Source organism: Mastigoproctus giganteus, chromosome 11, assembly GCF_048544385.1.
Source record: "Mastigoproctus giganteus isolate SK-2022 chromosome 11, ASM4854438v1, whole genome shotgun sequence".
Lineage (NCBI taxonomy): Eukaryota > Metazoa > Arthropoda > Arachnida > Uropygi > Thelyphonidae > Mastigoproctus > Mastigoproctus giganteus.
Window position 1 is genome coordinate 28,939,690 of NC_143585.1, and position 27,695 is coordinate 28,967,384.

General features: G+C 37.8%; 1 protein-coding gene across 3 annotated transcripts in view; it reads left to right on the forward strand.

Moving 5' to 3' along the window:
* The window catches only part of LOC150077842 (NPC intracellular cholesterol transporter 1-like), a 671,091-nt gene that overhangs the window by 330,012 nt on the left and 313,384 nt on the right, over positions 1-27,695 (forward strand). For all 3 annotated transcript variants that reach the window (XM_090384813.1, XM_090384814.1, XM_090384816.1), the window contains one exon: positions 25,063-25,177. In XM_090384813.1, coding sequence (XP_090240939.1) covers positions 25,063-25,177 — 115 coding nt within the window. The remainder of the gene's footprint in view (positions 1-25,062; positions 25,178-27,695) is intronic.

Below are 27,695 nucleotides of genomic sequence, written 5' to 3' on the forward strand. Positions count from 1 at the left end.
TTTTCAGTTTTAAAAGTGTTTATGTTCATGTTAATTAATAGTAAACTTAGTCTTCAGAGTTATAAGTTTCAGAAAGAAAACTACCTTTTTTTCCCCCTCTTAACTAACACACAAACTTTTATAACTCAGTCAGTCTAGCAACACTATCCTGCCTCCTGGTAATGAGGCCAGAAACCTGGGAGAAATCCACTCTCCCAGGACTTGAAAGGAGCAAAGATGGATAATAAAATGTTTCTATCTTTGAGCCATCAAGCTCAAGACCTGAAATAACAGACAGTGTAAAATGACCTTTCTCAACCCAAGAGGTTAAAAACAGCCCTTGAAGAGGAGATACCAGCCTTTCTCAATTTTGCACTGTCAGATCAGTCTCTGAATAAATTATCTCTCTTCCTTTTGCAGAAATGTGTTGTCTACTGTAGGTTCACTGAAAACAGTAAGGAGATGCCAGTCAAGCAGTCTCCTAATAAAACCACTCAATTCTAACATTCTGTAAAGCTGACCACCTTTTGGTGAAAACCCAATGAAAGTTTTTCTCCATGCCACTCTAAACTCCTCAATGGGAATAACAGAATAGGATTTATTAACTCTATCAGAGGAGGAAATTGTCCAAGAGCTATATGAACAAGTCATCTAAGCAAGGAGAATAATGACTTGAGCAAATGGTAGTCTTGTTCTGACAAGTAATATTATCCCCACTTTTATCTCTCCAAACTTGCCAACCTCTTTTAAAAGAGGCCATCTCCACTGCCACGTCCAACTTTACATCCCAAATCCCATTCGATGCTACAAGTGCCAAAAACATATGTTAAGGTGAGGCAGTATGTCCTAATTGTGGATCCAAGGAGCACAACCAATCTGATTGCACTGTTACAATTCCTCATTGCCTGAATTGTGAGGCAACCACCATGTTCTTCAAAACATGCGAACTCTGGAAACAAGGGAAAAATAATCCAGAAATATAATGTAGAAGTCGTGTACTGAAATGTGAGAGGGCAAATAATGAAAAATGGAGTCAGAGTATGTATGCCACAAATGCTCAATGTTTTCACTCAGTAGGTATTCAAATGGATATCACTTCCTCTGGACATATCAGTAATTGAGCATGTTCCTTGCATTCTAATTCCAAGCAGTGCCCTTTGCAACAAACAACTGAACAAGACACTAATACCTCAATTACCATTCTGGCCAATGTTCTTCCAAAGACAACAAAATAAAAAGTCACCCAGTGGTTCTTTTATCTGCAAATTCTTAATGCATGAATAATCACTGCTGATAATCAGATCAAGAGTATTACTCCCTCTGGTTGCCCCTTGAACATGTTGTTGTAGAAAACAGTCATCCTATAAATCAAGTTTTGCTAGTGTGCGAGTGACCAACCTACAATTTCCAGTCGATATCTGGAAAATTAAAATCCCCCATTGTAAGGCATTCTGATTTAATGGCCACTCTTATTTCTCTGCGAATTGCTCTTATACTCATCAGATTCATTAGGCCTATAACACACACCTACTCATTTTCCCTTTCCCAGTGCGTATGTCATACCGAACTGATTCAACTTGCATTGTCCACCAATGTCAATTGGATGCACTTCCTTATATTTTATGCATTTCTTAACTAATAGCATAATCTCTCCTCCCTTCCTGTTCTGTCTATCCTTTCTGTACACATTGTACTCCCCAAATTCCACTTCTGCACTGCTTATATCTGTGTGACACCATGTCTCTGATATCTCAACAATATCTGCGTTTGATGTCTTCACCAGAACTTCGAACTCATCAATTTTATTAACTATACTACTAGCATTGGTGTACATGCAAGTATACATGCACCTGTTTTTACTCTTAGTTACCCTAACACAGCCCATGTATTTACTAGTTCCACCATAATGACTCTCAGCAGTCCTGAAAATCTCCAGCACCTTGCTTTCTAGGCTGCTGCTCATTCTAATAGAAGCCGTGCAAGAATCACTTTTGCCTATGCCTATGCCACTGTTAACCTTTTAGTCTGTGTATCCCCCCCCCAAGCTAGCAGTTTTCCGGCCAACCTAACACTGCCTTGATAGCATGTGCAAATATTCTTGCATGCTTTCTATTTAAGCATACCTAATCTCTGTAGAAGCAGTCTCTCCTGTTGACAAGCACAGACCACGTGAAAAAAAAAATCCTTCCCCACAAGCTTTGCACAATCTCTCCAGGGCCGAATTGATTGACAAGGCTCTCATCATATGCTCCCTGTTGTCTGGGCAGAATTGCAGACACTTTTATATTCTTTAACCTGAAACGTTTTTTCAATGTTGACCTGTACTTGTTGAGTAAATCTGTAGATCTCTTACTCATAAAGTCATTAGTTCCAATGTGTAGAACAATCTCACCTTTTGTGCTCTTAAAAGATTATATCTGCTCTACAATGTCCTCACTTTTGTCCCTGACAGACATACCCTGGTCCTGTTCCACCTATCCCTCTTGCATAGTATATTCCCAGTCTCCCTGACAATAGTCACCAACAACAACTAGTTCATGTGGGACCAGTGCATTCTGCGTTGGAGATTGCCTCTGTGCTGCCTGATGCACAGGAGTGAAGCCCTGCCATTGAGCTGGTCAGCTGAGAGCTTGATGAGCACCTAATATTAATTTCTTCGAGGGCATTTAACTTACACATCAAGCTCTCATAGATGCTCATTGGAACACTGAGTTAGCACCTAATTTTTTGACAGTCTAGGCATCCTCCTTGGCTAGATCATGTCATGTTTTAGAAAGGTCCCCAAACATTTCACATTTTGCACATTTTTTGATAGTGATGTGTTGGAGAATTGTCTCCATTTCTCCCCCAACCCGCAGCACTCTCGCTGGTCTGTGAACGTTGCTTCGCAGCTCTAGTCTGGGTCATGATTTCACGTTTAAATACAATTTAATTAACAATGAAATTTTAATGATATTAAAAAATATATTTTTGATTAATTGATAATACTATATTATACTAGGCTAACAGATTCGTAATACAGTGCTTTGTATTACACTATCTAGTTTTACATTATACCTTACACTATCAGTTCGAGATATATATACGTTATGCTATTTCTTATCGACTACAACATGGCAGCTAGTTCAACAATATTGGTGTCAGCACTGGTGAGTTTTAACTTTTAAAAATCAATAGTTAAATTAAAAAAGCAAACAAACTCTACTAAACCTATTTAATATCTTTGTAGAATACGATGTAGTATGTTTATTAATAAAGAATACGGTAAAAATATCAAACTACTTATCCCTTTACAACAGACAAAAATCCGACTGTTCTCTTCTGTGACCAGAGTTCCCTCTTGATTAAGATAATAATAATAAATGAAGTAAAACGAGTACAGTCAGTCCTCGAATAATACGGGTTTACACTACACTAATTCAATCATACACGATTTATAAATAGGGGAACGATATCTTATATAACACGAACCGAATTCACTTATGCACGATTCGCCTTTGTGTTTACAAGAAATGGCAGTCGAACGCAGAATCGCCCAACTGAACGCAACAATACAGGAATGAAGAGAAGATTCTGAAAATGTATGTTTTTTTATATCAGTGAAGGGGAAACACATTTCGCCATAATAACGTAAAAACCAACACAATTCCAGCTATCGGTATAATCGCAAATGCAATTAGATAGTTTACTACCAGTTTATATAAAAAAAAGATTCCACTCGCAAAAACGCAACTGGAAATTGTTTTTGTTTTATGGTAGTAACCCCTAGAAATGTGCTTTAGTAAAATGTGAGGTGTTAATAGTGTATCTCTGCCTTTACGGTGTTGTTTATTCAGCTGCTACATGGGCGCAGCTTTGTTTATGTGTATCAAGTGTTCTTCCTCGTTTTGTAATTGTGCTTTATTCCCTAAAAATGAGTAAAATACTTAAAAGGTGTGAAAAGGAAGCATCCTGGTGAAGACACTACAGATTCACAGAGAAAAACAAAAGCAATATCGATAAAGAGAGGCAGACTGGGTCAAAAATTCTTACCCGGGAAAATTTATAGTGGCCTCATACTATGGTTTATGGCCAAAATCACACCAGCCTCTGGCCCACCGGGGTTTCTCCGGTCAGGCTTATCGCCAATCCGCCTCTGTCGATTGAGAAAAAATATGAAATTGTGAAACGCTTTGAGCGAAATGAAAGATCATGTGATATTGCACGTGCTACAGACCTAAATGAGGCAATGCTGAGAATTACAAAGAATGCAGAGAAAATAAAAACAACTTTCATAGCAGGAACAACTCAAAGTATAATTAAAATCCATTAGATTAAGACACAAAGAATTGGAAGAGATGGAATGGGTGTGATCTGTTTGGATAGAAAATCAAACAAAAAAGTTTGCTTACGATAGAAGCAAAGGCATTAGCAATATTTTATTACGTAATAGTCGTAATAAAATACTTACATATTACTTAAAATACTTAAGTAAAACGCTTACATATTACGTATAATAAAATATGTAAGTATTTTATTATGATTATTTACTGTGTTTGGTTACAAATGTGTGTTCAATCTTGGGTGGTCGGCACATAACCCTATTTTTCCCATAGGGCCTGTTGTTTATATTCCATGATTTTGCATTGCACGAGGGTTTTTAGGAACACAACTATCGTGCTATACAAGGACCGACTGTATTAGTAATGACCGCATGGTGCAAGAAAGCCTATGTCTTATGCTGCACCAGACAAAAAAAAAATAAATAAATAAAAAAAAATAACCCCGAATAAAACAATGATAAAAAAACTAATAATTAATAAAAGAAGGAAATTAAACCTATCATCCTATGTGCTTCCCTCGCCCGAGGGTACTATCCAGATGACCTTTGAATTTCCCCAAACTGTCAGCCTCTACAACCCATGTAGGCAACTTATTCCAGTAATTTATAACTCGCTGACTAAAATAAAACTTCCTGCAATCCAATCTAAACATCTCCCCCCTCATAACTTGAAGTTATGTCCCCTAGTTCTAGCATCATTTATGATCTTGAAAATTTCGTCCTCGTTCATTTTACTAATGCCTCTCAAAGCCTTAAACACCTCAATCAAATCTCCTCTAAGGTGTCTAGTTTCCAAACTCTGCAACCCACATATTCGAAGTCTTTCTTCATAAGGATGCCCTTTTGCCGATCTCACCAGGCGAGTTACCCTTCTTTACACCCTTTCAAGAAGCTCGATGTCTTTCTTTAGGTGTGGTCTCCATACTTGAACACGTGTATTCCAAGTGTGATCTAACAAAAGCCTTATATAATGGGATTATCATGTCCCTATCTCTACTTGCAAAAGTTCGATAGATCATCGATAGGACGCCACGGCCCTTTCTTGCAACCTGTTTACAATGCTCAGAGAATTTCATGTCTGACTGTATCGTAACACCCAAGTCCCTTTCCTGCAGTACTGGGTTTAGTTGAACTCCACCAAGTGAATAAGTTATTTTGGGATTACTGTTTCCCAGGTGTAATATCTTACACTTCGTTGGATTAAAACATAGCTGCCATTTTACTGACCATTCCTGAAGTCTATCTAGGTCTCTCTGAAGAAGCTCAGCTTGACAGTGATCATTAACTACTCTACCAATTTTAACATCATCTGCAAATTTAAACATCATGCCCTCTGTCCCTTCATCAATCGTTTATGAAAATTGAAAAAAAAAAACAGTCCTAATACTGATCCTTGGGGAACCACACTTCTTACATCAACCCAATCTGAGGAATAGCCATCTGTCACCACTTTCTGCCTCCTGCCCTGAAGCCATCCTGCTATCCATCTAAGAATTTTCCCAGTGATTCCAACCTGTTCCAGCTTATAAAGCAGTTGGGACTGAGTCAAAAGCTTTGCTGAAATCTAAATAAACAATGTCAATTATTCCCTAAATCCAGCTTATGAGTGGCCGTTTCAAAATAGCAAACCAAATTTGTTAAACAAGCCCTTTACAAACCATGTTGAGTATCCTTGAGAATTTCAATTCTATCCAAATGATTCTGAATTCCACCCTTGATCATTGCCTCCATGATTTTCCCTACCACTGAAGTCAGACTGACAGGTTGATAATTTCCCACTTCGCTCTTAGAACCACCCTTATGTATGCGAGATACATTGGCACTTTTCTAATCCAATGGAATCTCCCCAGAGTCTAGTGATGCTTGCATAATTAGCCTCAATGGTTCAATGTTCAGAAGCATTACCCCACCTAATTAAGATTATAGGGAATATTCTATCAATGAATATTCTATCAAATTTTTTTTTTAATGAAAAAAACTCAATTTTTTTTCATTAAATAATCTTGCGAAATTTCATTGTCATTAATTACATATTTTTCAACTTCGCTCCCACAATTTCCCATTGCCATTAAAGGTTTTTCATCTGTAAATATCAATGCAAAATAACTGTTGAGTTCATCTGCAATGGCAGCTGGTGTATTTAATACTATCCCCTTTCCTTTACATAAAGGTCCAATTTGGTTTGTCCTGCCCTTCTTAGCATTTATATATGTGAAGAATTCCTTATCCCCCCCCCTCTTTGCTCTGTTAGCGATTTCTCATAAACTGCCTTTGCTTGTTGAACCTTTTCTGTGGCTCTATTACAGATAATCTTGTAGCTGTTATAGGCTTCAGTACTTTTTATTGCTCTGTAACTTTTCCATACTTGATCTGGCGTAATCAAGTATGGAAAATATCAAGTATAGTTTTATCCAGAGATAGTACAATTACACCGGATAAAACTGATAAAATAAGTTCTGTCTGTACAATAAAAATTAAATACAATAAAATAAAACAATGTAGGTAAAAGTGATAAAACACCAGATAAAAGTGATAAAACATTAAAGCTTTCAGAGGCATCTGCCTCAGTTTTCGGGCACCTCCGTAGCCAGGTGGGAAGGAGCAGCAGTGCGTAGCACATGCTTCTTGATTAGACCGGGGTTCGAGCCCGTCACCACCAAATACGGAGTATGCGGAAAGGTCAAGGAATGACCACCGCATATCCCGGAGCAATATGGCCTTAGTTGCTAATGCTCCTAAAAAACCAAATAACAACAAATAACAACAGCCTCAGTTTTCAACAGTGAAGCTTAACGTATAGTACATCCTTAAATATCAGCAGGCTCACAGTTCATGGCATGTGTGTCTACATGAACATGGGCAGTATTCTCCATATGCATACTGGAACTGGAAATGGCTGCAAGCCATTTTAGGTTCCAGTGGGTCTACAGGAGCATGGAACCTTCTGGTTTCATGCTCCTGTTGAAACACTTGCTGTGAACCATGAGCCTGCTGAAGGAACCCCAGGGGCTCTCACCTGGTGAGTAAGGGCTTGGCAAACCCAGGGTCCCGAGCTGGATATCATCATTCTTCTCTTTCTTGGTGATTCCCTTCTACTTTTGGCGCGCTCTCTCTCTCTCTCTCTCTCTCTCTCTCTCTCTCTCTCTCTCTCTCTCAGGTTAACTCATTTTTTGGCTGGTGCATCATAAGCCTCAGGCTTCCTTGCACCATATAGCTAATAATAATAATAAATGTTCTGTACGTTAAGCCTCACTGTTGAAAATGGAGGCAATTGCCTCTGAAAGCTTGTGTTTTATCACTTTTATCTACATTGTTTTATTTTATTGTATTTTATTTTTATTGTACAGACAGGTATCTTATTTTATCAGTTTTATCTGGAGTAATTGTACTATTCATTTTATTTCGTTTTATTATTATCTTAACAACTAATTTATTTTATTTAATAGTAAAAGTTTCTAACAGTTGCTGTAGGATCATGCAGTTATTGTGAACAGTATCAAAAGCTTTCCTAAAATCCAAGTATATGATATAAAAATTATTTTTTACGTCCAGTTCCTTTGTGACTGCATCATAGTATTCAATCAAATTTGTCAGACAAGGCTTCCCCTTAACAAACCCATGCTGTTGCTGAACTACAACTGCAGTCTTGTCTAGATGATCCTGCATCACTTCCTTAACCAGTAACTCCATTATTTTCCCTGACATGGAAGTTAGTCTAACAGGTCTATAATTATTCGTGTCATCCTTTGATTCCCCCTGCCCCATTTTTGAACTGATGACCCATTTGAACATCTCCAGTCCATGGGGACCTCCCCTGAGTCCAAGGAAGCTTTCATAATTATGGCTAAGGGTTTGCTTACCCTTGCTGCTTTTTTTTTAATATAGCTGTATAGATCTCATCCACCCCAGGGGCCTTTATGTTCAGTTTCAACAATTTATCCTCCACTTTGCTCTCAGTGATTATAAAATCATTTAGCTCCCTGCCTGAGTTTGATAAGCTTCTGGCCTCCACTTCCCTACAGACCTCCTTATGTGTGAATGTAGATGCAAAATACTCATTCAATTTGTTAGCTACCTCAGCAGGTTCATCAACAATCGAACTGTCGATGTCCAGTGGACCAATCTAATTCATCCACTTCCTTCTAAAGTTTACATAAATAAAGAAGTCTTTACTGTTTTTCTTTGCATTGTTTGCCAAAGATTTCTCGTAATCTGCCTTTGCTTGCCTAATGTCCTTTGTGACATGATTACAGACTATCTTATGTCTATGTAGGCATCTGCGTCTTTTGATAATTTATATGCATCGCGTTCATTTTCCCCTCTGCCACGAGTCTCATTAGGTCATCTGACATCCATTTAGGCCTAAACCTTGAACAGTATTTTTTTTTAGTTGGTATGAAAAGCTTAATAGCTTCCAAAATTAATTCCTTGAATTCTTCCCATTTAGAATTTGCTGTTGATAACATCATTGTTGGTCCCACTGTATAGAATTTAAAAACTGTCTGAGACCACTGTAGTCACTTTTTACAGAAGCAAAAACCCTTCCCCTTACCCCTGATGGTAGTTACCTCTTTAAGTAAATCCCACATCAGTACACTGTAATCACTGCCACCTAGTGGTTCCTTTATCTGCAGATTCTTAATGCAAAATTAATAGTAATAAATTTTTTTTTTTTTTTTTTTCTGTACACCAACATTATACTCTATGAAACATAAGGTACATAGTCCAGGATACAATGCACTTCTGATGCAGCAACAAAATGAACACTAAGGAACTTCCATCTTGGATGAAGATTGGCAGTGCTGTGGCTTCAAATAATATGAGCAATTGACACGTAAGCATGTAGATGTAGCATCAGCAGGCAAAGCCATGTAGAACTAAAAATATGCTAGATCATTTGTTAGCCTTTCCTTTTGTTCAAGGTAGGAACTCAGAAGGGATTTGATGACATTGCTGGAAGTAGGGAAACCAATCCAAGAAGCTGCCTGTACATGACAAGCCAGGTGCAAGTTGTCTTGGTTATATGAATTATATCCCATTTTATGCAGAATTGTGACAGTGTGCACTATAACAAACCTATGTTTAAAGAAAAAAAAAAAATCTAGCAATTACAGCAAGTCTTCGCTTTATCAGACTTTGGAAATAATGGCTAGCATCCACTAAACCTGCCTTTCTGTCTATATGTGACCTGGTGGCGTAACTATCTCAATCTGATGCTGTCACCTTCCTTAAAATATTTTTGCTGCTAGGGAGTCAGGATTTTTCTCACCTTTCCCTTCCATTAGTCTTCTAAGTTGGTCAGATATCTATCTGAAGTTGTGGACTTCCAAGAGTACTAAATGGTTCTTCAGACCCTCAGTGTGTATTTCCACTGCTGTTATATAATATGCAGAATTTCAAGCCCTTCTACTCCATACAACTTGTATATGCATTAAAATTTAGTATTATAAAATTTCAACTTGGTCATTTTGAGTTGAATTGACAATCAGATTTAGTGTACAGGCAATCCCCATGTAATCTCTTAAATATCCCCATGTAATTTCTTAAAGTGAGAGTTTACAATACTTTACATAATGAGGCATGCTAATATAACCATGATACAACAAGAGAATCATTTTCATATTTTGGAATATAAGGTAATAGTACTTCAATGAAAATGATAGGAAATCAACTTTAAAAAAAATCACTTTTCCCAGAATATGAATTTATAGACATAATACACTGATGTCTCAGTCTTAGTTGTTTTGGTACAAAAACAAAACAAATCAATGCTTATGAATGAAATTTAAAATTTCTACAATTTGAAAATAGGTGAGTGAATTGTTTTGCATTTAAAAAGTACAGTTTATGAATATAAACTTAAAATTAAAAGTACCTCTTCCTTGCAGGTTCATATATGTTGGTACTATAGGTTTTTATAAATTAGAATTAAATTTGTAAATTGTCTTATGTTTCAGCTTACATTGAAAAATAATTTTCATCCAGACTGGTTCTGGATGAAAACTGATTCTGGATCATCATAATATATACATTGCATGACCAAATCCATACATATATATCCTGGTACCAGAAATTGTCTTTGAAGTGTGGCCCTTCATATCTTCTGCAGAAAATAGTTACAATGCAGTTGTAAACTGCTGTGGTTACCCTGAGTTAAAAAAAAAAAATTAAAGAAAAAAAATTCACATGTTGCCCTCTCCATAATACACATACATACATCTTAATTAGATAGTATGAATCAGAGCTGTAATACTCAATATGTTCTACGTTGATAATGATATTAGTAAATTAATAAGAGGAGTTTACCTCAATATAGTACGTGGAACACTTCCGTATGATACCCTCCAGAAATTAAAACGGAAAAAACGAAAAAATCGACAACTTACCGGTACATTAAAGTAAAATATAAATTATTAAAGTAAATTATAAATAATTAAATAATCAATTTAACACAATTCAAAATCAATTCAAAACAATTAAAATACAAATTAACGCAATTAAAAGAATCTAACGAAAATATTCAAAACGATTTTCCTTCCTGAAGCTGACAATGCTTTTCGACCGACTGTCGTGATCACAGGAATGAAAATTATCGAATCAGGCTAAACCTGCAACTTAAATAGTGATTATGTGTCTTCGCGCATGCGCGTAAAGGTCCACGCATCGGAGATCAAATATGGCCGCCGAACATTAACAGAATTCTCGTGTAATTTAATTTCAACGGTTTCTGCAATTAATAGTCGCGTATAATTACGTTGAACGTTAAGTATTTTGGCCTCGTTAAATAAAAAAGTATGTTTTTCGTTAATGGCATGAAAGGCTAATTCTGACGCTGCTGAACGAGAAGCACGAACAGAGGCTTCGTGTTGATTTACACGGATATTAAGAGAAAACCGCGTGGAACCCTGATAAGACGAGTCGCAATCACCGCAAGAAATGTTGTATACTAGATCATTAATTTGTGTTGCGAACGCCGAAAGAACCGAGCGATTGTTCAGTATAGTGTGTAACTTCCGTATAGGCCTAGCTATAATTTTAAATTCGGTATCTTTAAAGAATCTGTTTAGCTGTTTGTGCCACTGTTCAACATATGGGACAGAAATAAAGTATTTTTTGATATTACTATTGTTGATTGGTGCAGTATTTTGTATCCTATCCTTAGCTTGTACCCTAATTCGATTTATTGTGTTAATGGGATAACCCCTGTTCAAGAATCTGCTAGTTAATATTTGTATTTCTGAGTCTAAAGCAGAATCCGTCGTTGAATATTTATAGGCATTTAGAAATTGATTAAAGATAATCGATCTTTTGTAGGTGAACGGGTGGTAGCTATTATAATGTAGAAGCATACCGGTGTTTGTGGGTTTTCGATAGATGCTAAATTGTATTTTGTTCGAGTCCCGGGTAAGCGTGAAATTTAGAAAGTTTAATGACTTAGTATCCGTATCTTCCCTTTCCAATGTAAATTTGAGTCTAGAATGAATATTGTTAAACGAATGTAAAATATCTTGGATAGTACTACTATCGGTAATAACTAGAACATCGTCTAAATACCTCCCATAGTATGTGATACGGGGACGAAAAGGTGTCAAATGTATCTGCTCAATCGTTGAGAGATAGATCTCTGACATTAAGCCACTCAGGCTCAAACCCATTGGTAATCCAAAAATTTGTTTGTACACCTTGTCTCGAAAGGTGATGTAGTTAGCCTCAACTAATAGTTTAATTAAGTGAAAAATCTCCTTTATAGGCAGCTTCGTATAATTAATCGGTGTCGAGTTTTTATTTAACATATCCCAAATAATATCTAATGTGTATTCAACGTTTACATTCGTATATAATGATGTAACATCTAATGAGAATAAATTGTCATTGTCGCCGAGTCTACAGTCTTTAAGATTATTAAATAATGTATCGTAATTCTTAATCCCAAATTGTATAACCTGTCTAAAAGGTTTTATAATGTTATATACATGTGTGGCTAAGGCTGAAAATGCCGAGTTCCTGTAGGAAACAATAGGTCGAATCGGAAATCCAGGCTTATGTAATTTTACCTGACCAAAAAGTGCAGGAATATTGTATGTTCTGGACTTCAATTCCTTCAACTGAACCATAGTAATGTAGTCGTTTTTACGATATGTGGTTAACGTTTTATTGTATTGATTTACCAAATTGGTAAACAGTGTCGGGTCCACTTCACAATAAGTGGAGCTATCAGATACAACTGAATCTAACTTATTAATATAATCATGTTTATCTAGTATTACCACTGTATCTCCTTTATCTGCCCTCTGTATAATAATGTCCTTATTTTCTCGAAGTTCTCGTAAAGCTGAACTGTCATGTGTATTCAATTTAGGAAGTCGTCTAGTACTATCCAAGATATTTTACAATATTCCTGCACTTTTTGGTCAGGTAAAATTACACAAGCCTGGATTTCCGATTCGACCTATTGTTTCCTACAGGAACTCGGCATTTTCAGCCTTAGCCACACATGTATATAACATTATAAAACCTTTTAGACAGGTTATACAATTTGGGATTAAGAATTACGATACATTATTTAATAATCTTAAAGACTGTAGACTCGGCGACAATGACAATTTATTCTCATTAGATGTTACATCATTATATACGAATGTAAACGTTGAATACACATTAGATATTATTTGGGATATGTTAAATAAAAACTCGACACCGATTAATTATACGAAGCTGCCTATAAAGGAGATTTTTCACTTAATTAAACTATTAGTTGAGGCTAACTACATCACCTTTCGAGACAAGGTGTACAAACAAATTTTTGGATTACCAATGGGTTTGAGCCTGAGTGGCTTAATGTCAGAGATCTATCTCTCAACGATTGAGCAGATACATTTGACACCTTTTCGTCCCCGTATCACATACTATGGGAGGTATTTAGACGATGTTCTAGTTATTACCGATAGTAGTACTATCCAAGATATTTTACATTCGTTTAACAATATTCATTCTAGACTCAAATTTACATTGGAAAGGGAAGATACGGATACTAAGTCATTAAACTTTCTAAATTTCACGCTTACCCGGGACTCGAACAAAATACAATTTAGCATCTATCGAAAACCCACAAACACCGGTATGCTTCTACATTATAATAGCTACCACCCGTTCACCTACAAAAGATCGATTATCTTTAATCAATTTCTAAATGCCTATAAATATTCAACGACGGATTCTGCTTTAGACTCAGAAATACAAATATTAACTAGCAGATTCTTGAACAGGGGTTATCCCATTAACACAATAAATCGAATTAGGGTACAAGCTAAGGATAGGATACAAAATACTGCACCAATCAACAATAGTAATATCAAAAAATACTTTATTTCTGTCCCATATGTTGAACAGTGGCACAAACAGCTAAACAGATTCTTTAAAGATACCGAATTTAAAATTATAGCTAGGCCTATACGGAAGTTACACACTATACTGAACAATCGCTCGGTTCTTTCGGCGTTCGCAACACAAATTAATGATCTAGTATACAACATTTCTTGCGGTGATTGCGACTCGTCTTATCAGGGTTCCACGCGGTTTTCTCTTAATATCCGTGTAAATCAACACGAAGCCTCTGTTCGTGCTTCTCGTTCAGCAGCGTCAGAATTAGCCTTTCATGCCATTAACGAAAAACATACTTTTTTATTTAACGAGGCCAAAATACTTAACGTTCAACGTAATTATACGCGACTATTAATTGCAGAAACCGTTGAAATTAAATTACACGAGAATTCTGTTAATGTTCGGCGGCCATATTTGATCTCCAATGCGTGGACCTTTACGCGCATGCGCGAAGACACATAATCACTATTTAAGTTGCAGGTTTAGCCTGATTCGATAATTTTCATTCCTGTGATCACGACAGTCGGTCGAAAAGCATTGTCAGCTTCAGGAAGGAAAATCGTTTTGAATATTTTCGTTAGATTCTTTTAATTGCGTTAATTTGTATTTTAATTGTTTTGAATTGATTTTGAATTGTGTTAAATTGATTATTTAATTATTTATAATTTACTTTAATAATTTATATTTTACTTTAATGTACCGGTAAGTTGTCGATTTTTTCGTTTTTTCCGTTTTAATTTCTGGAGGGTATCATACGGAAGTGTTCCACGTACTATATTGAGGTAAACTCCTCTTATTAATTTACTAATAACATACCTACATCTATAATAGGTTTCACTCAAAAGGTACCAGGGTCTGTCTGACTTATTTTTAAATTTAAGCTGTTTCTTTTCAGGACTTTTTTTGTCATATTTGGGTTGAACTTTCTCAAGTTGATGTTAAAATTGGACAATGTATTACCATTTAGATTTTGATTTTTAAATAAAAATATTAGCATTAGTAGAGGCATTTGATGCAAGAAAGCAAGCTTATGCAGCATCAGCCAAAAAAAAAAAAAAAAAAAAAACCCACTTCCACTTCACCCCTCTGTTCGTTCAAAATACCTGTCCAGCTGAGCCTTAAACTTATTTAGGCTATCAACTTCCATGACAAGGGATGGAAGTCCGTTCCACCAACCAACCACTCGCTGGCTAAAGGCAAATTTCCGCACGTCTATCTACATCTGTCTTTCCTCAATTTGAATTTATGCCCTCTCAGGTGATTATTCTGAGCGAAAGGAAGAATCCCATCAGCATTGATCATGCTTAAACCATTCAATGCTTTATACACCTCTATCAGATCACCTCGCTGGTGCCTCGTCTCCAGACACTGTAATTTGTAAAACTTAAGCCTTTCTTCGTAAGAGCACCCCTTTGTTCCATTCACTAATCTTGTTGCCCTTCTCTGTACTCGTTCCAGCAGCTCTACATCCTTCTTGAAATGAGGCCTCCAGACCTGTATACAGTAGGTGTGGCCTGACCATTGCCTTATACAAGGGAATAAATAATCACCTCCTTATCCCTGCTAGAAAAATTCCTATATATCATTGACAGTACACCATGAGCTACTCTTGCAGCTCATCTTGCAGCTACTCTTGCAGCTCATCTGCACTGCTCAGAGAACTTCATATCTGCCTGCACAACCACCCCCATGTCCCTTTCATTCTCTACCACTGTCAGTGTAGTACCACAGAGTTGATACGTTGCTCTGGGGTTGCTGTTTCCCATGTGTAGTACTTTACATTTGTCAATGTTAAACTTCATTTGCCACCTCTCAGCCCATCTGCTCAACCTTTCCAGATCTTGTTGCAGCAGCATAGTGTCAGTAGTGTCCTTGACAACCCTGCCAACCTTTGTATCGTCTGCAAACTTGGAATTAAGCTTGATATACCATCATCAATATCATTGATGATGGTATTAGTTCACGACGAGCAGTGTCCATTGATTACCACTCTGTCTTCTCCCCCTCAGCCACCCCTTTATCCACAGCAGCAATTTGCCTCCAATGTCACACTGCTCCAATTTGTGCAGCAGTCTTCCATGTGCAACAGTATCAAAAGCCTTTCTAAGATCCAAGTATATAATATCAAAGTTATTCCCTGCATCCAGTTCCTTTGTGACTGCATCATAATATCCAATCAGATTGGTCAGGCAAGACTTCCCCTTAACAAAACCATGCTGTGTCCGAGCTATAACTGAAGTCTTGTCTAAATGATCCTGCAGTGCTTCTTTAACTAGTGCCTCCATTAATTTTCCTGGAACAGAAGTTAAACTCACAGGTCTATAATTGCTTGTGTCAGCCTTTGATCCTCCTTTGTGAATTGGGGTCGCATTTGCACATCTCGAGTCTGTGGGTACCTCCCCTGAGTCCAAGGAAGCTCTCATAATTATGGCTAAGGGTTTGCTTACTTCCTCTGCTGCCTCCTTTAATATAACTGGATAGATCCCATCTACCCCATGTGCCTTTCTTGTGTTTATTTTCAACAATTTCTCCTCCACTTTACTCTCAGTTATTACAAGATTCTCTAGCTTACTGCTAAAGTTGAATACACCTCTGGCTTTCCCCTCGCTAAATAACTCCTCATGTGTGAATGTCGATGCAAAATATTCATTTAGTTTGTTAGCTACCTGAGCAGGATCATCAACAGTTGACCCATTGATATCAAGTGGACCAATCTGATTCATCCCCTTCCTTCTAGAGTTTACATAAGTAAAGAACTCTTTTCTGGTTTTCTTTGCATCCCTTGCCAAAGATTTCTCGTAATCTGACTTTGCCTGCCTAACCTCCTTTGTAACTTGTTTACAGATCAACTTGTATCTATCATAGGCTTCTGTGTCATGTGTTAATTTGTATGTATCCCATGCATGTTTCTCCTCTGCCATATGCCTCATCAGTTCATCTGACATCCATTTAGGCCTAAACCTTGAACAATATTTCTTAGTTGGTATGTAAAGCCTAGTAGCTTCCAAGATAAGTTCTTTGAATGCTTCCCATTTTGCATTTGCTGTTGGTAACATCATCAGTTGGTCCCACTGTATAGAATTTAAATACTGTCTCAATCCATCGTAGTCGCCTTTACGAAAGCAATAACCCTTCCCTTTACACCTAATGGTAGTTACCTCTTTGAGTAAATCCCACTTCAGCACACTGTGATCACTGCCACCTAGTGGTTCATTTATCTGCAGATTCTTAATGCATGAAGGATCACTACTGATAATCAGATCAAGAGCATTGCTCCCTCTTGTTGCCGCACGAACATGCCGATGTAGAAAACAATCATCCAATAAATCCACAAAAGCGTTGCTAGTGTGTGAGTGACCAGCCCCCAAATTCCAGTCAATATCTGGGAAATTAAAATCCCCCATTATAAGACTCTCTGATTTACTGGCCTACTCTATTTCCCTGTACAGTTTCTTATTATACTCATCAGAGTCATTAGGCCTATAGCACACTCCTACTCTCAATTTTGATCTCCCAATGCTTATGTCACACCAAACTGACTCGACACTGCACTGTCCAGCGATGTTCACTGGCTTCACTTCCTTGGATTTTATGTATTTTTTAACTAATAGCATAACCCCTCCTCCCTTCCTATCCAGTCTATCCTTTCTGTGGATGTTGTACTCCCCAAATTCCAGTTCTGCATTCCTTATATCCCAACAATATCTGATATCCCAACAATATCTGCCTTTGATGTTTTGAGCAATATCTCAAATTCATCAAATTTATTTACTAAACTCCTAGCATTGGTGTACACGCAAGTATACATGCACCTATTTCTATTCTTAGCTACCCTAACACAACCCATGTGTTTACTTGTACTGCAGTGACTCCCTGCAGTCTCTGAAATATCCTGAATCTTGGTTTTTCAGGCTTCTGCTCATTCCAATAGAAGATTACTTAATCAATTGTGTTTTTTTTTTTTTTCTCTCAATGGGAAAGGTTTTTAACCCCACCACACCACAACCCATCCTTCTTTTAATCTAAAAACATCAGGATAATGATGTTCATAGACTAAACTGATGGCATTAGTAGAGTTATACAATAAAGAAAGCTTATGCAGCATTGGCAAAAAAACCCCTCCGATTTCATCCCTCCATTTGTTCCAAATGCCTGTCCAGCTCAGCTAAATTTATTTATTCTATCAACTAAAGGGAGGAGGAATTATGCTGTTAGTTCAGAAAGACACAAAATCTAAGGAAGTGCATCCAATTGATGTTGGGGGACAATGCAGCGTTCAGTCTGTTTGTTGTGACATAAGCACTGAGAGAGGAAATATGAGAGTAGGTATGTGTTATAGGCCTGATGAGTATAATGAGCAATTGTGCAGAGTGGGCCAGTAAATCAGTATCTTATAATGGGGGATTTTAATTTCCCAGATATTGACTGGAATTTGTAGGAAGGTCACTCACACACACTAGAAACGCTTTGTGGATTTATTGGATGAATGTTTTCTATATCACCATGTTCGGGAGGCAACTAGAGGGAGTAATATACTTGATTTGAATATCAGTAGTGATTGTTCTGCATTAAGAATATGCAGGTAAAAGAACCACTAGTTAGCAGTGATCATAGTGTGCTGAAGTGGGATTTACTCAAAGAGGTAACTACCATCAGGGGTAAAGGGAAAGTTTATTGCTTTTGTAAAGGCGACTACGATGGTCTGAGATATAGTATTTAAATTCTATACAGTGGGACCAACTGATGATGTTACCAACAGCAAATTCAAAATGGGAAGCATTCAAAGAATTAATCTTAGAGGCTACTAGGCTTTACATACCAATTAAGAATATTGTTCAAGGTTTAGGCCTAAATGGATGTCAGATGAACTAATGAGACATGTCAGAGAGAAAAAAATGCATGGGATACGTATAAATTAGCACTTGACACAGAAGCCTATGATAGATATAAGCTGGTCTGTAACCAAGTCACAAAGGAGGTTAGGCAGAGGCGCATTCAACTCTGTCAGTAAGCTAGATAATCTTGTAATAACTGAGAATAAAGTGGAGGAGAAATTGTTGAAGATAAACACAAGAAAGGCACCTGGGGTGAATGAGATCTATCCAGTTATATTAAAGGAGGCAGCAGAGGAAGTAAGCAAACCCTTAGCCATAATTATGAGAGCTTCCTTGGACTCAGGGGAAGGTACCCATAGACTGGAGATGTGCAAATGTGACTCCAATTCACAAAGGAGGATCAAAGGCTGACACAAGTAATTATAGACTTGTGAGTTTAACTTCTCTTCCAGGAAAATTAATGGAGGCACTGGTTAAAGAAGCACTACAGGATCATCTAGACAAGACTTCAGTTATAGCTGTGACACAGCATGGTTTTGTTAAGGGGAAGTCTTGCCTGACCAGTTTGATTGGATACTATGATGCAGTTACAAAAGAGCTGGATGCAGGGAATAACTTTGATATTATATACTTGGATCTTAGAAAGGCTTTTGATACTGTTGCACATGGAAGACTACTGCCCAAATTGGAGCAGTGTGGCATTGGAGGCAAATTGCTGCTATGGATAAAGGGGTGGTTGAGGGGGAGAAGACAGAGTGGTAATCAATGGAATTATGGACTAATGTTATTAGTGGAGTCCCTCATGGTTCAGTGTTGGGTCCATTATTGTTTTCTGTATTTATAAATAATATTGATGATGGTATATCAAGTTTAATGTCCAAGTTTGCAGATGATACAAAGGTTGGCAGGGTTGTTAAGGACACTACTGACACTATGCTGCTGTAACAGGATCTGGAAAGGTTGTGCAGATGGGCTGAGAGGGAGCAAATGAAGTTTAACATTGGCAAATGTAAAGTACTACATATGGGAAATAGCAACTCCAGAGCAATGTATCAACTCTGTGGTACTACACTGACAGTGGTACAGAATGAAAAGGATCTGGGGGTAATTGTGCAGACAGATATGAAGTTCTCTGAGCAGTGCAGATGGGCTCCAAGAGTAGCTCATGGTGTCTTGTCAATGATATATACAGAAATTTTTCTAGCAGGGATAAGGAGGTGATTATTTCCTTGTATAAGGCAATGGTCAAGCCACACTTGAGTACTGTATACAGGTCTGGAGGCCTCATTTCAAGAAGGATGTAGGGCTGCTGGAACGAGTACAGAGAAGGGCAACAAGATTAGTGAATGGAACAAAGGGTTGCTCTTACGAAGAAAGGCTTAAATTTTGCAAATTACAGTGTCTGGAGACTAGGCACCGGCGAGGTGATCTGATTGAGGTTTATAAATCCTTGAATGGTTTGAACATGCTCAGTGCTGATGGGATTCTTCCTCTTGCTCAGAATAATCACCTGAGAGTGCATAAATTCAAATTGAGGAAAGACAGATATAGGATAGATGTGCAGAAATTTGCCTTTGGCCAGCGGGTGGTTGGTAGGTGAAACAGACTTCCATCCGTTGTTGTGGAGGTTGATAGCCTAAATAAATTTAAGGCTCAGCTGGACAGGTATTTCGAACGAATGGAGGGGTGAGGTGGAAGGTTTTTTTTTTTTTTTGGCTGATGCTGTATAAGCTTGCTTTCTTGCATCATATGCCTCTACTAATGCTAAGAAAAACAGCAAAGAGTTCTTTACTTATGTAAACTCTAGAAGGAAGGGGATGAATCACATTGGTCCCCTTGATATTGATGGTTCAACCGTTGATGATCCTGCTCAGGTAGCAAATAAACTAAATGAATATTTTGCATCTACATTCACACAAGAGGAGTATTTAGGGAGGGGAATGCCAGAGGTGTATTAAACTCTGGCAGTAAGCTAGATAATCTTGAATAACTCAGTAAAGTGGGGAAATATTTGAAGATAAACATAAGAAAGGCACCTGGGGTTGGATGGAATCTATCCAGTTATATTAAAGGCAGCAAAGGAAGTAAGCAAACCCTTAGCCATAATTATGAGAGCTTCCTTGGACTTAGGGGAGGTACCCATGGACTGGAGATGTGCAAATGTGACCCCAATTCACAAAGGAGGATCAAAGGGAGACACAGGTAATTACAGATATGTTAGTTTAACTTCTGTTCCAGGGAAATTAATGGAGGCACTGGTTAAAGAAGCACTGCAGGAACATCTAGACAGACTCCAGTTATAGCTCAGACAGAGCATGGTTTTGTTCAGGGGAAGTCTTGTCTGATCAATTTGATTGGATACTATGATGTCACAATGGAACTGGATGCAAAGAATAACTTTGATATCATATTTGGATGTTAGAAAGATTTTTGATACTGTTGCACATGGAAGATTGCTGCACAAATTGGAGCAGTTTGGCATTGGAGGCAAATTGCTGCTATGAATAAATGGATGGTTGAGTGAGAGAAGACAGTGATAATCAATGTACACTGCTCTTTGTGGACTGATGTTATCAGTGGGGTCCCTCAGGGTTCAATGTTGGGTCCATTGTTGTTTTCTGTATTTATAAATGATATTGATGATGGTATATCAGGCTTAATGTCTAAGTTCCATCTGCCATTGTAGAAGTTGATAGCTTAAACAGATTCAAGGCAGAACTAGACAAACATTTACAGCAAATGGATGGATGGGTGAAATGAGAAGGGTGTGTGTGTGTTTTTTTTATTTTTGGCTGATGCTATATAAGTTTGCTTTCTTGCATCATGTGCCCTTGCTAATGCTAACTTCCACAAAAAAAGATGGAAATCTGTTCCACCAATGAACCACCCGCTCGCTAAAGGCAAACGTCTACACATGCATTCTAAAATTGTCTTTTCTCAATTTGAATCTATGCCCCCCGAGATTCTTAATCTGAGCAAGAGGAAGAATCCCATCAGCATTCAGCTTGCTCAATCCGTTGAAGGCCTTATACACCTCGATCAGATCACCTCACAGGTGCCTACTCTCCAGGCCTCCCAATTTGCAGAATTTAAACCTTTCTTGGTAAGAGCACCCCATTTGTTCCTCCTCACTGATTGTATTGCTCTTCTTTGTACTCCTAGCAATCCTCCAGACCTGTACACAGTACTCCAGGTGTGCCCTGACTGTTGCCTTGTACAATGGGATAATCACTTTAATGTCCCTGTTAGCAAAATTCCTATATATCACTGACAAGACTCTACGACCTGCCCTGGCAGTGAGTCTGCACTGATCAGCGAACTTCATATTTGATTGTACAATTATCACCAGGTCTTTTTCACTTTCCACACTCGGCGCCTCCGTATCCAGGTGGGAAGGAGCAGCAGTGCATAGCACACGCTTCTTGATTAGACTGGGGTTAGAGCCTGTTACCACCAAATATGGAGGATGCGGAAAGGTCAGGGAATGACCACCGCATATTCCCGGAGCAATATGGCCTTAGTTGCTAAAGCTCCAAAAAAAACCAAATACCATAACAATTCACTTTCCACTTCCCTGAGTGTTGTACCACACGGTTGGTATGTTTCTCTTTGGTTTTTGCTCCCCATATGCAGTACTTTGCATTTGTCAATGTTAAACTTCAGTTGCCACATCTTGGCCCATTGGCCCAACTTATCTAGATCCAGTTGGAGTAGTATATTATCTTTACTGTTGTTAACAACCCTGCCAACCTTTGTATAACTGCAATCTTGGACATTAATCCTGATATACCTTCATCAATATCATTGATGAATACACAAAACAATAATGGGCCCAGCACTGAACCCTGGAGAACTCCACTAATAACATTTTGTTACCGTTGATTACCACTCTCTGTTGTCTTCCCCTCAACCATACGTTTATCCATTGTAGTAACATTACCCTTAATTGTCATTCCTCTCCAATTTGTACAGCAGTCTTCCATATGCAACTGTATCAAAAGCTTTTCCGAAATCCAAGTGTATGACCTCAAAATTATTTTTGACATTCAGGTCCTTTCTGACCACATGATTGTTTCCAATCAGATTGGTCAGACAAGACCTCTTTTTAACAAACCCATGCTGTGTCTCTCTTAACTATTACTGCAGTCTTGTCTAGATCAGAGATGGCAACCCTTTCAGGCTCAGCTTGTCAAAAATTCGGAAAATGCCTAACTTGACTCTGCTGGCGTGCCACCCCCCTCCCAAACAAAAGTGCAACAATTCTTTACAAATTCATTTATTTAAAAAAAGTACAGTCCAGTCATGTGTAGTGTGATGTATTATAAATTTTAACATCAAATAATTTACAAAAATGAAATAAGAGTAAAACAAACTCACACACGTAAAATAATAATAATAAAAAAAAAAAAACAGATTCATTATTATAAGTTTTATTATTAAAAACAGTTTCATATAGCACATTAATCAAACTGGAGGAAAACCACAATTATGCAGAAGTATAAAATGAGAAGTAAAAGAAAAAATCAGTGATTTACAATAGAGAAAACAATATGCACAATGCGAATTGGGCTTAAAATAGTGCACTAAAAATCACACTACTTTTAATTGTAATTTTGAATTGAACTGGGGGGGGGGGAATGGGGCACATTGCATTTTATTTGATTAACATCAATTAATGACTTTTTTTGTTGCTGAGTCTTATTTTGTTCACACAAATGCAAAAGCTGAACTGAACTTGAACAAGGAGAATAGTTGTTTTTGGGTGTTGGTGAACATTGGTGTGTCACTGTTGACAAGCGTGTCATAGGTTTGCCATCACTGGTGTAGATGATCCTGCAATACTTCTTTAACCAGTGACTCCATTATTTTTCCTGGAACACAAGTTAAACTGACAGTTCTATAGTTACTTGTGTCACCTTTTGACCCCCCCCCCCCCTTTGTGAATTGGTGATACATTTGCACACCTCCGGTCTATGCGACCTCCCTTGAGTCCAAGGAAGCTCTCATAATTATGGTTACGGGTTTGCTTACTTGTTTTGCTGCCTCCTTTAATATAACTAGATAGATCCCGTCCACCCCGAATGCCTTATATTTAACTTCAACAATTTCTCCTCCACTTTGCTCTCAATTATTACAAAATCACTTAGCTCCCCGTTAGTTTGTAAACTTCTGGTACTCCCCTCATTGAATAACTCCTCATTTGGGAATGTAGGTGCAAAATACTCATTCAGTTTATCAGCTACCTGAGCATGATCATCAATAGTCAACCGATCTGTGTTAAGTGGTCCAATCTGATTCATTCCTTTCTTTCTAGAGTTTACATATAAAGAACTCTTTGCTGTTTTTCTTTGCATCCTTTGCCAAAGATTTCTTGTACTCTGCCTTTGCCTGTCTAACCTCCTTTGTGACTTGATTACAGGAAAGCTTATATCTGCCATAGGCTTATGTTGTCACCTGATAATTTATATGCATCCCATACGTCCTTCTCTGCCACGAGCCTCGTTAGTTCATCTGACACCCATCTAGGCCTGAACCTTGAACAGTATTTCTTAGTCGGAATGAAAAGCCTAGTAGCCTCCAAGATTAAGTCCCCGAAGGCTTCCCATTTAGAATTCAACATTGGCAACATCATCAATTGATCTCACAGTACAGAATTTAAAGAACTGTCTGAGACCTCTGTAGTCACCTTTACAAAAGCAAAAGCCCTTCCCTTTAGCCTTGATGGTAGTTACATCTTTAAGTAAGTCCCATATCAGTACACTGTGATCACTGTCACCCAGTGGTTCCTTTATCTGCAAATTCTTAATGCATGCATAATCACTGCTGATAATCAGATCAAGAGTATTACTCCCTCTGGTTGCCTCTTGAACATGCTGCTGTAGAAAACAGTCATCCAATAAATTCAAAAAAGCCTTGCTAGTGTGCAATTTTTAAATTAAAATATTGCCTAATCAACTGCTTTTTTTTTTACTAAGTGGGAAATGTTTTTTTTACCCCACCACCCATTCTTCTGTTAGTGTAAAAACAGCATAGTGATGTTCTTAGACTAAACTCGTGAAATCACATACTGTTGTGTCAGTTTTGCTTTTGATGCAGTTAAAATTGGTTTGCTTCATTTCAGAAGTACAGCAGTGATGTCCTTAGACTAAACTAAAGACAGGGAATGACACGATAACTTTTCCATTGAGAGAAAAAAAAAAAAGCAGTTGATTAGGCAAAATTTCAGTTTGCAAATAAAATCTGAATGGTGATACTTAGTACAATTTTAAAAACAAATGAAATTTATGCCCAAATGTAACAAAAAAGATCAAAAGAATAAATTACCTGAACCTAAAAAGAAGCAAGATAAATTGCATTCTTTTAATTAGAAACAGTGTATATGTGCACTTCTGGCCTTTTTTAAACTCCCATAATTTTTGTGTAATTTATTTTGTCAGTGTTGCATTGAATCATTTCATTATTATTATTTACTTTTATTTTCTTATGTTATATTTCAAATGCAACACCTTTACTGGCATCCAGTTAGCAGCATGCTTATTATTTTAGAGAGATGAGCGACTTCCCGATGAAACATTGACAGAACAGATTGGCCGTGTAGTTGGAAGTGTCGCCCCTAGCATGATGTTGTCTAGCGTTTCTATGTCCAGTTGTTTCTTCATCGGTAAGTGGATAATTGAAATTTCTCCCTGAATTATTATAATGTGTAATAGGGTTGTTTGATTATCAATACATTGTCTTGTGGAAAAGCAAAAAATTAACCCCTGTAACCTCTAAGGCTTTATACACTTGTATTAATTTAAAGAAAAAAAAAAGTCACCAGGTAAGAAGTCTGTTTTAGCAGGCAAATTTTATTTAATTCCAATAATTCATGGCTGATGATTATAGCATTAGTAGAGGCATATGATGCAAGAAAGCAAGCTTATGCAGCATCAGCCAAAAAAAAAAAAAAAAAAAAAAACTGCCCCCATTTCACCTCTCCATTTGTTCCAAATACCTGTCGCGTTCAGCCTTAAATTTATTTTGGCTATCAACTTCCACAACAAAGGATGGAAGTCTGTTCTGCCAATCTACTACCCCGCTGGCTAAAGGCAAACTTCCGCACATCTATCCTACAACTGTCTTTCCTCAGTTTGAATTTATGCCCTCTCAGGTGATTATTCTGAACTAGAGAAAGAATCCCATCAGTATTGAGCTAGCTCAAACCATTCAAGGCTTTATACACCTAAATCAGATCACCTCACAGGTGCCTAGTCTCCAGACACTGTAATTTGCAATACTTAAGCCTTTCTTTGTAAGAGCAACCCTTTGTTCTGTTCACTAATCTTGTTGTCCTTCTCTGTACTTGTTCCAACAGCTCTTCATCCTTCTTAAAATGAGGCATCCAGACCTGTATACAGTACTCAAGGTATGGCCTGATCATTACGAGGGGATGTCACCATGGTCTACTCTTACAGACCATCTGCACTGCTCGGAAAACTTCATATCTGCCTGCATAATTACCCCCAGGTCCTCTTCATTCTCTACCACTGTCAGTGTAGTATCACAGAGTTGATACGTTACTCTGGGGTTACTGCTTCCCATATGTAGTACTTTACATTTGCCAATGTTAAACTTCTTTTGCCACCTCTCAGGCCTCGAGTGCCAAGCATAGTGATTCGAGCGACCTTTCAGCGAATTTTCTAGCGTGCCAATTATTATAAAAAGCTTATTTTTTGTGAGTTTTTGCAATCTCCTTAAACTCCTACTGCATATATTAATAACATTTAGCACATTAAAACTTACTAATACAGAAAGGAAAGTCCCCTTTCTTTATATTAATCACTTACTAACCCCCTTTTCCCCCCGCTTGGTCACTAGGTGGCACCGCTCCTGCCTGCACGTGGCGGGGCTGGAAACCTGGGAGGAAAAGCTCTCACTCCCAGGGCAAAAAGGAGCAAACAGCAGATTCTGACAACAAAGCCACAAAATCCTCTAACATGGCCCAATCAACCCAAGAATGTGAAGAAATTTGTACAAACATGGCCAAAAGGGGAAAAAACCGATATATATGAAGTACCTGCTCTAAAGTATCTCATCATTCATTCTACGGGCAAACAGTCCACTGGAAAATTATCCCCTTTCCTGATAGAAAAATGTCTGGAAAGCATAGCTGGAACTCCAAAAGCAGTAAAAAAATTAAAATCAGGCAATCTACTAATTGAGACAGCCAATATACGACAGTCAGAGCAACTAATGAAAACCTCCACTTTTGGCGGAATCCCAGTATCAATTACACCCCGTAATACATTAAACACCTCGAAAGGAGTAATCTCTGAATGGGATCTCCTCACTATAACAGAAGAAGAAATATTACAAGAAATGAAAACCCAAGGAGTCATTCACGTTAAAAGAATAACAGTCAAAAAAGAAGGAATAATCATCCAGACCAGAAATGTCATTTTAACTTTCAACATCAAGGCCACCACAGCACGTGAAAGCAGGATACTTGTTTTGTCAAATCCGATCCTACATACCAAATCCTATTCAATGCTTTAAATGTCAAACATACGGACATTCACAAACAACATGCAGATTAACAGCAATATGTGCCAAATGTGGTTCACGAGATCACACCAATCAAGAATGCACAACCGAGCACCCTAAATGCCCAAACTGTAGTGGAAGCCACACTGCCTACTTTCGAGAATGCTAAAGATGGAAACAGGAAAGGAAAATCCAAAAATAAAGCAGAACACAAAGTTACATACCAGGAAGCCAGAAAGACGATACAACCAGTCAACACAAGGGAACCTACCTACACACAGATAGCTCAAGTAGTCAAATAACCCAGAACCAACAAACAACAGGATCACAATCACACCAAATGAATCGTTGTCGGATTGGGCACACAAATGTTTCATGCCCCCAAAACAGCAGAAACAAGAACAGGCGGCAAACACCCCCATCTCAGTTTCACTAACAGTAATTTCACTGCTGCAGGGAAAAACCAAAGAAGATACTCCATAATAATGTACAATGCTGCTGAAGATAAACCACGGACAGAAAAATTTAAAACAGTAACGAGAAAACAACCAGAAAACTCATCTAAAACAAAACAGTGTCTTTATTCAATGGAATTGCTGAGGTTTCCATAAGAATGTTGACGATGTTCACTATTTAATTACTCAATATCACCCGAT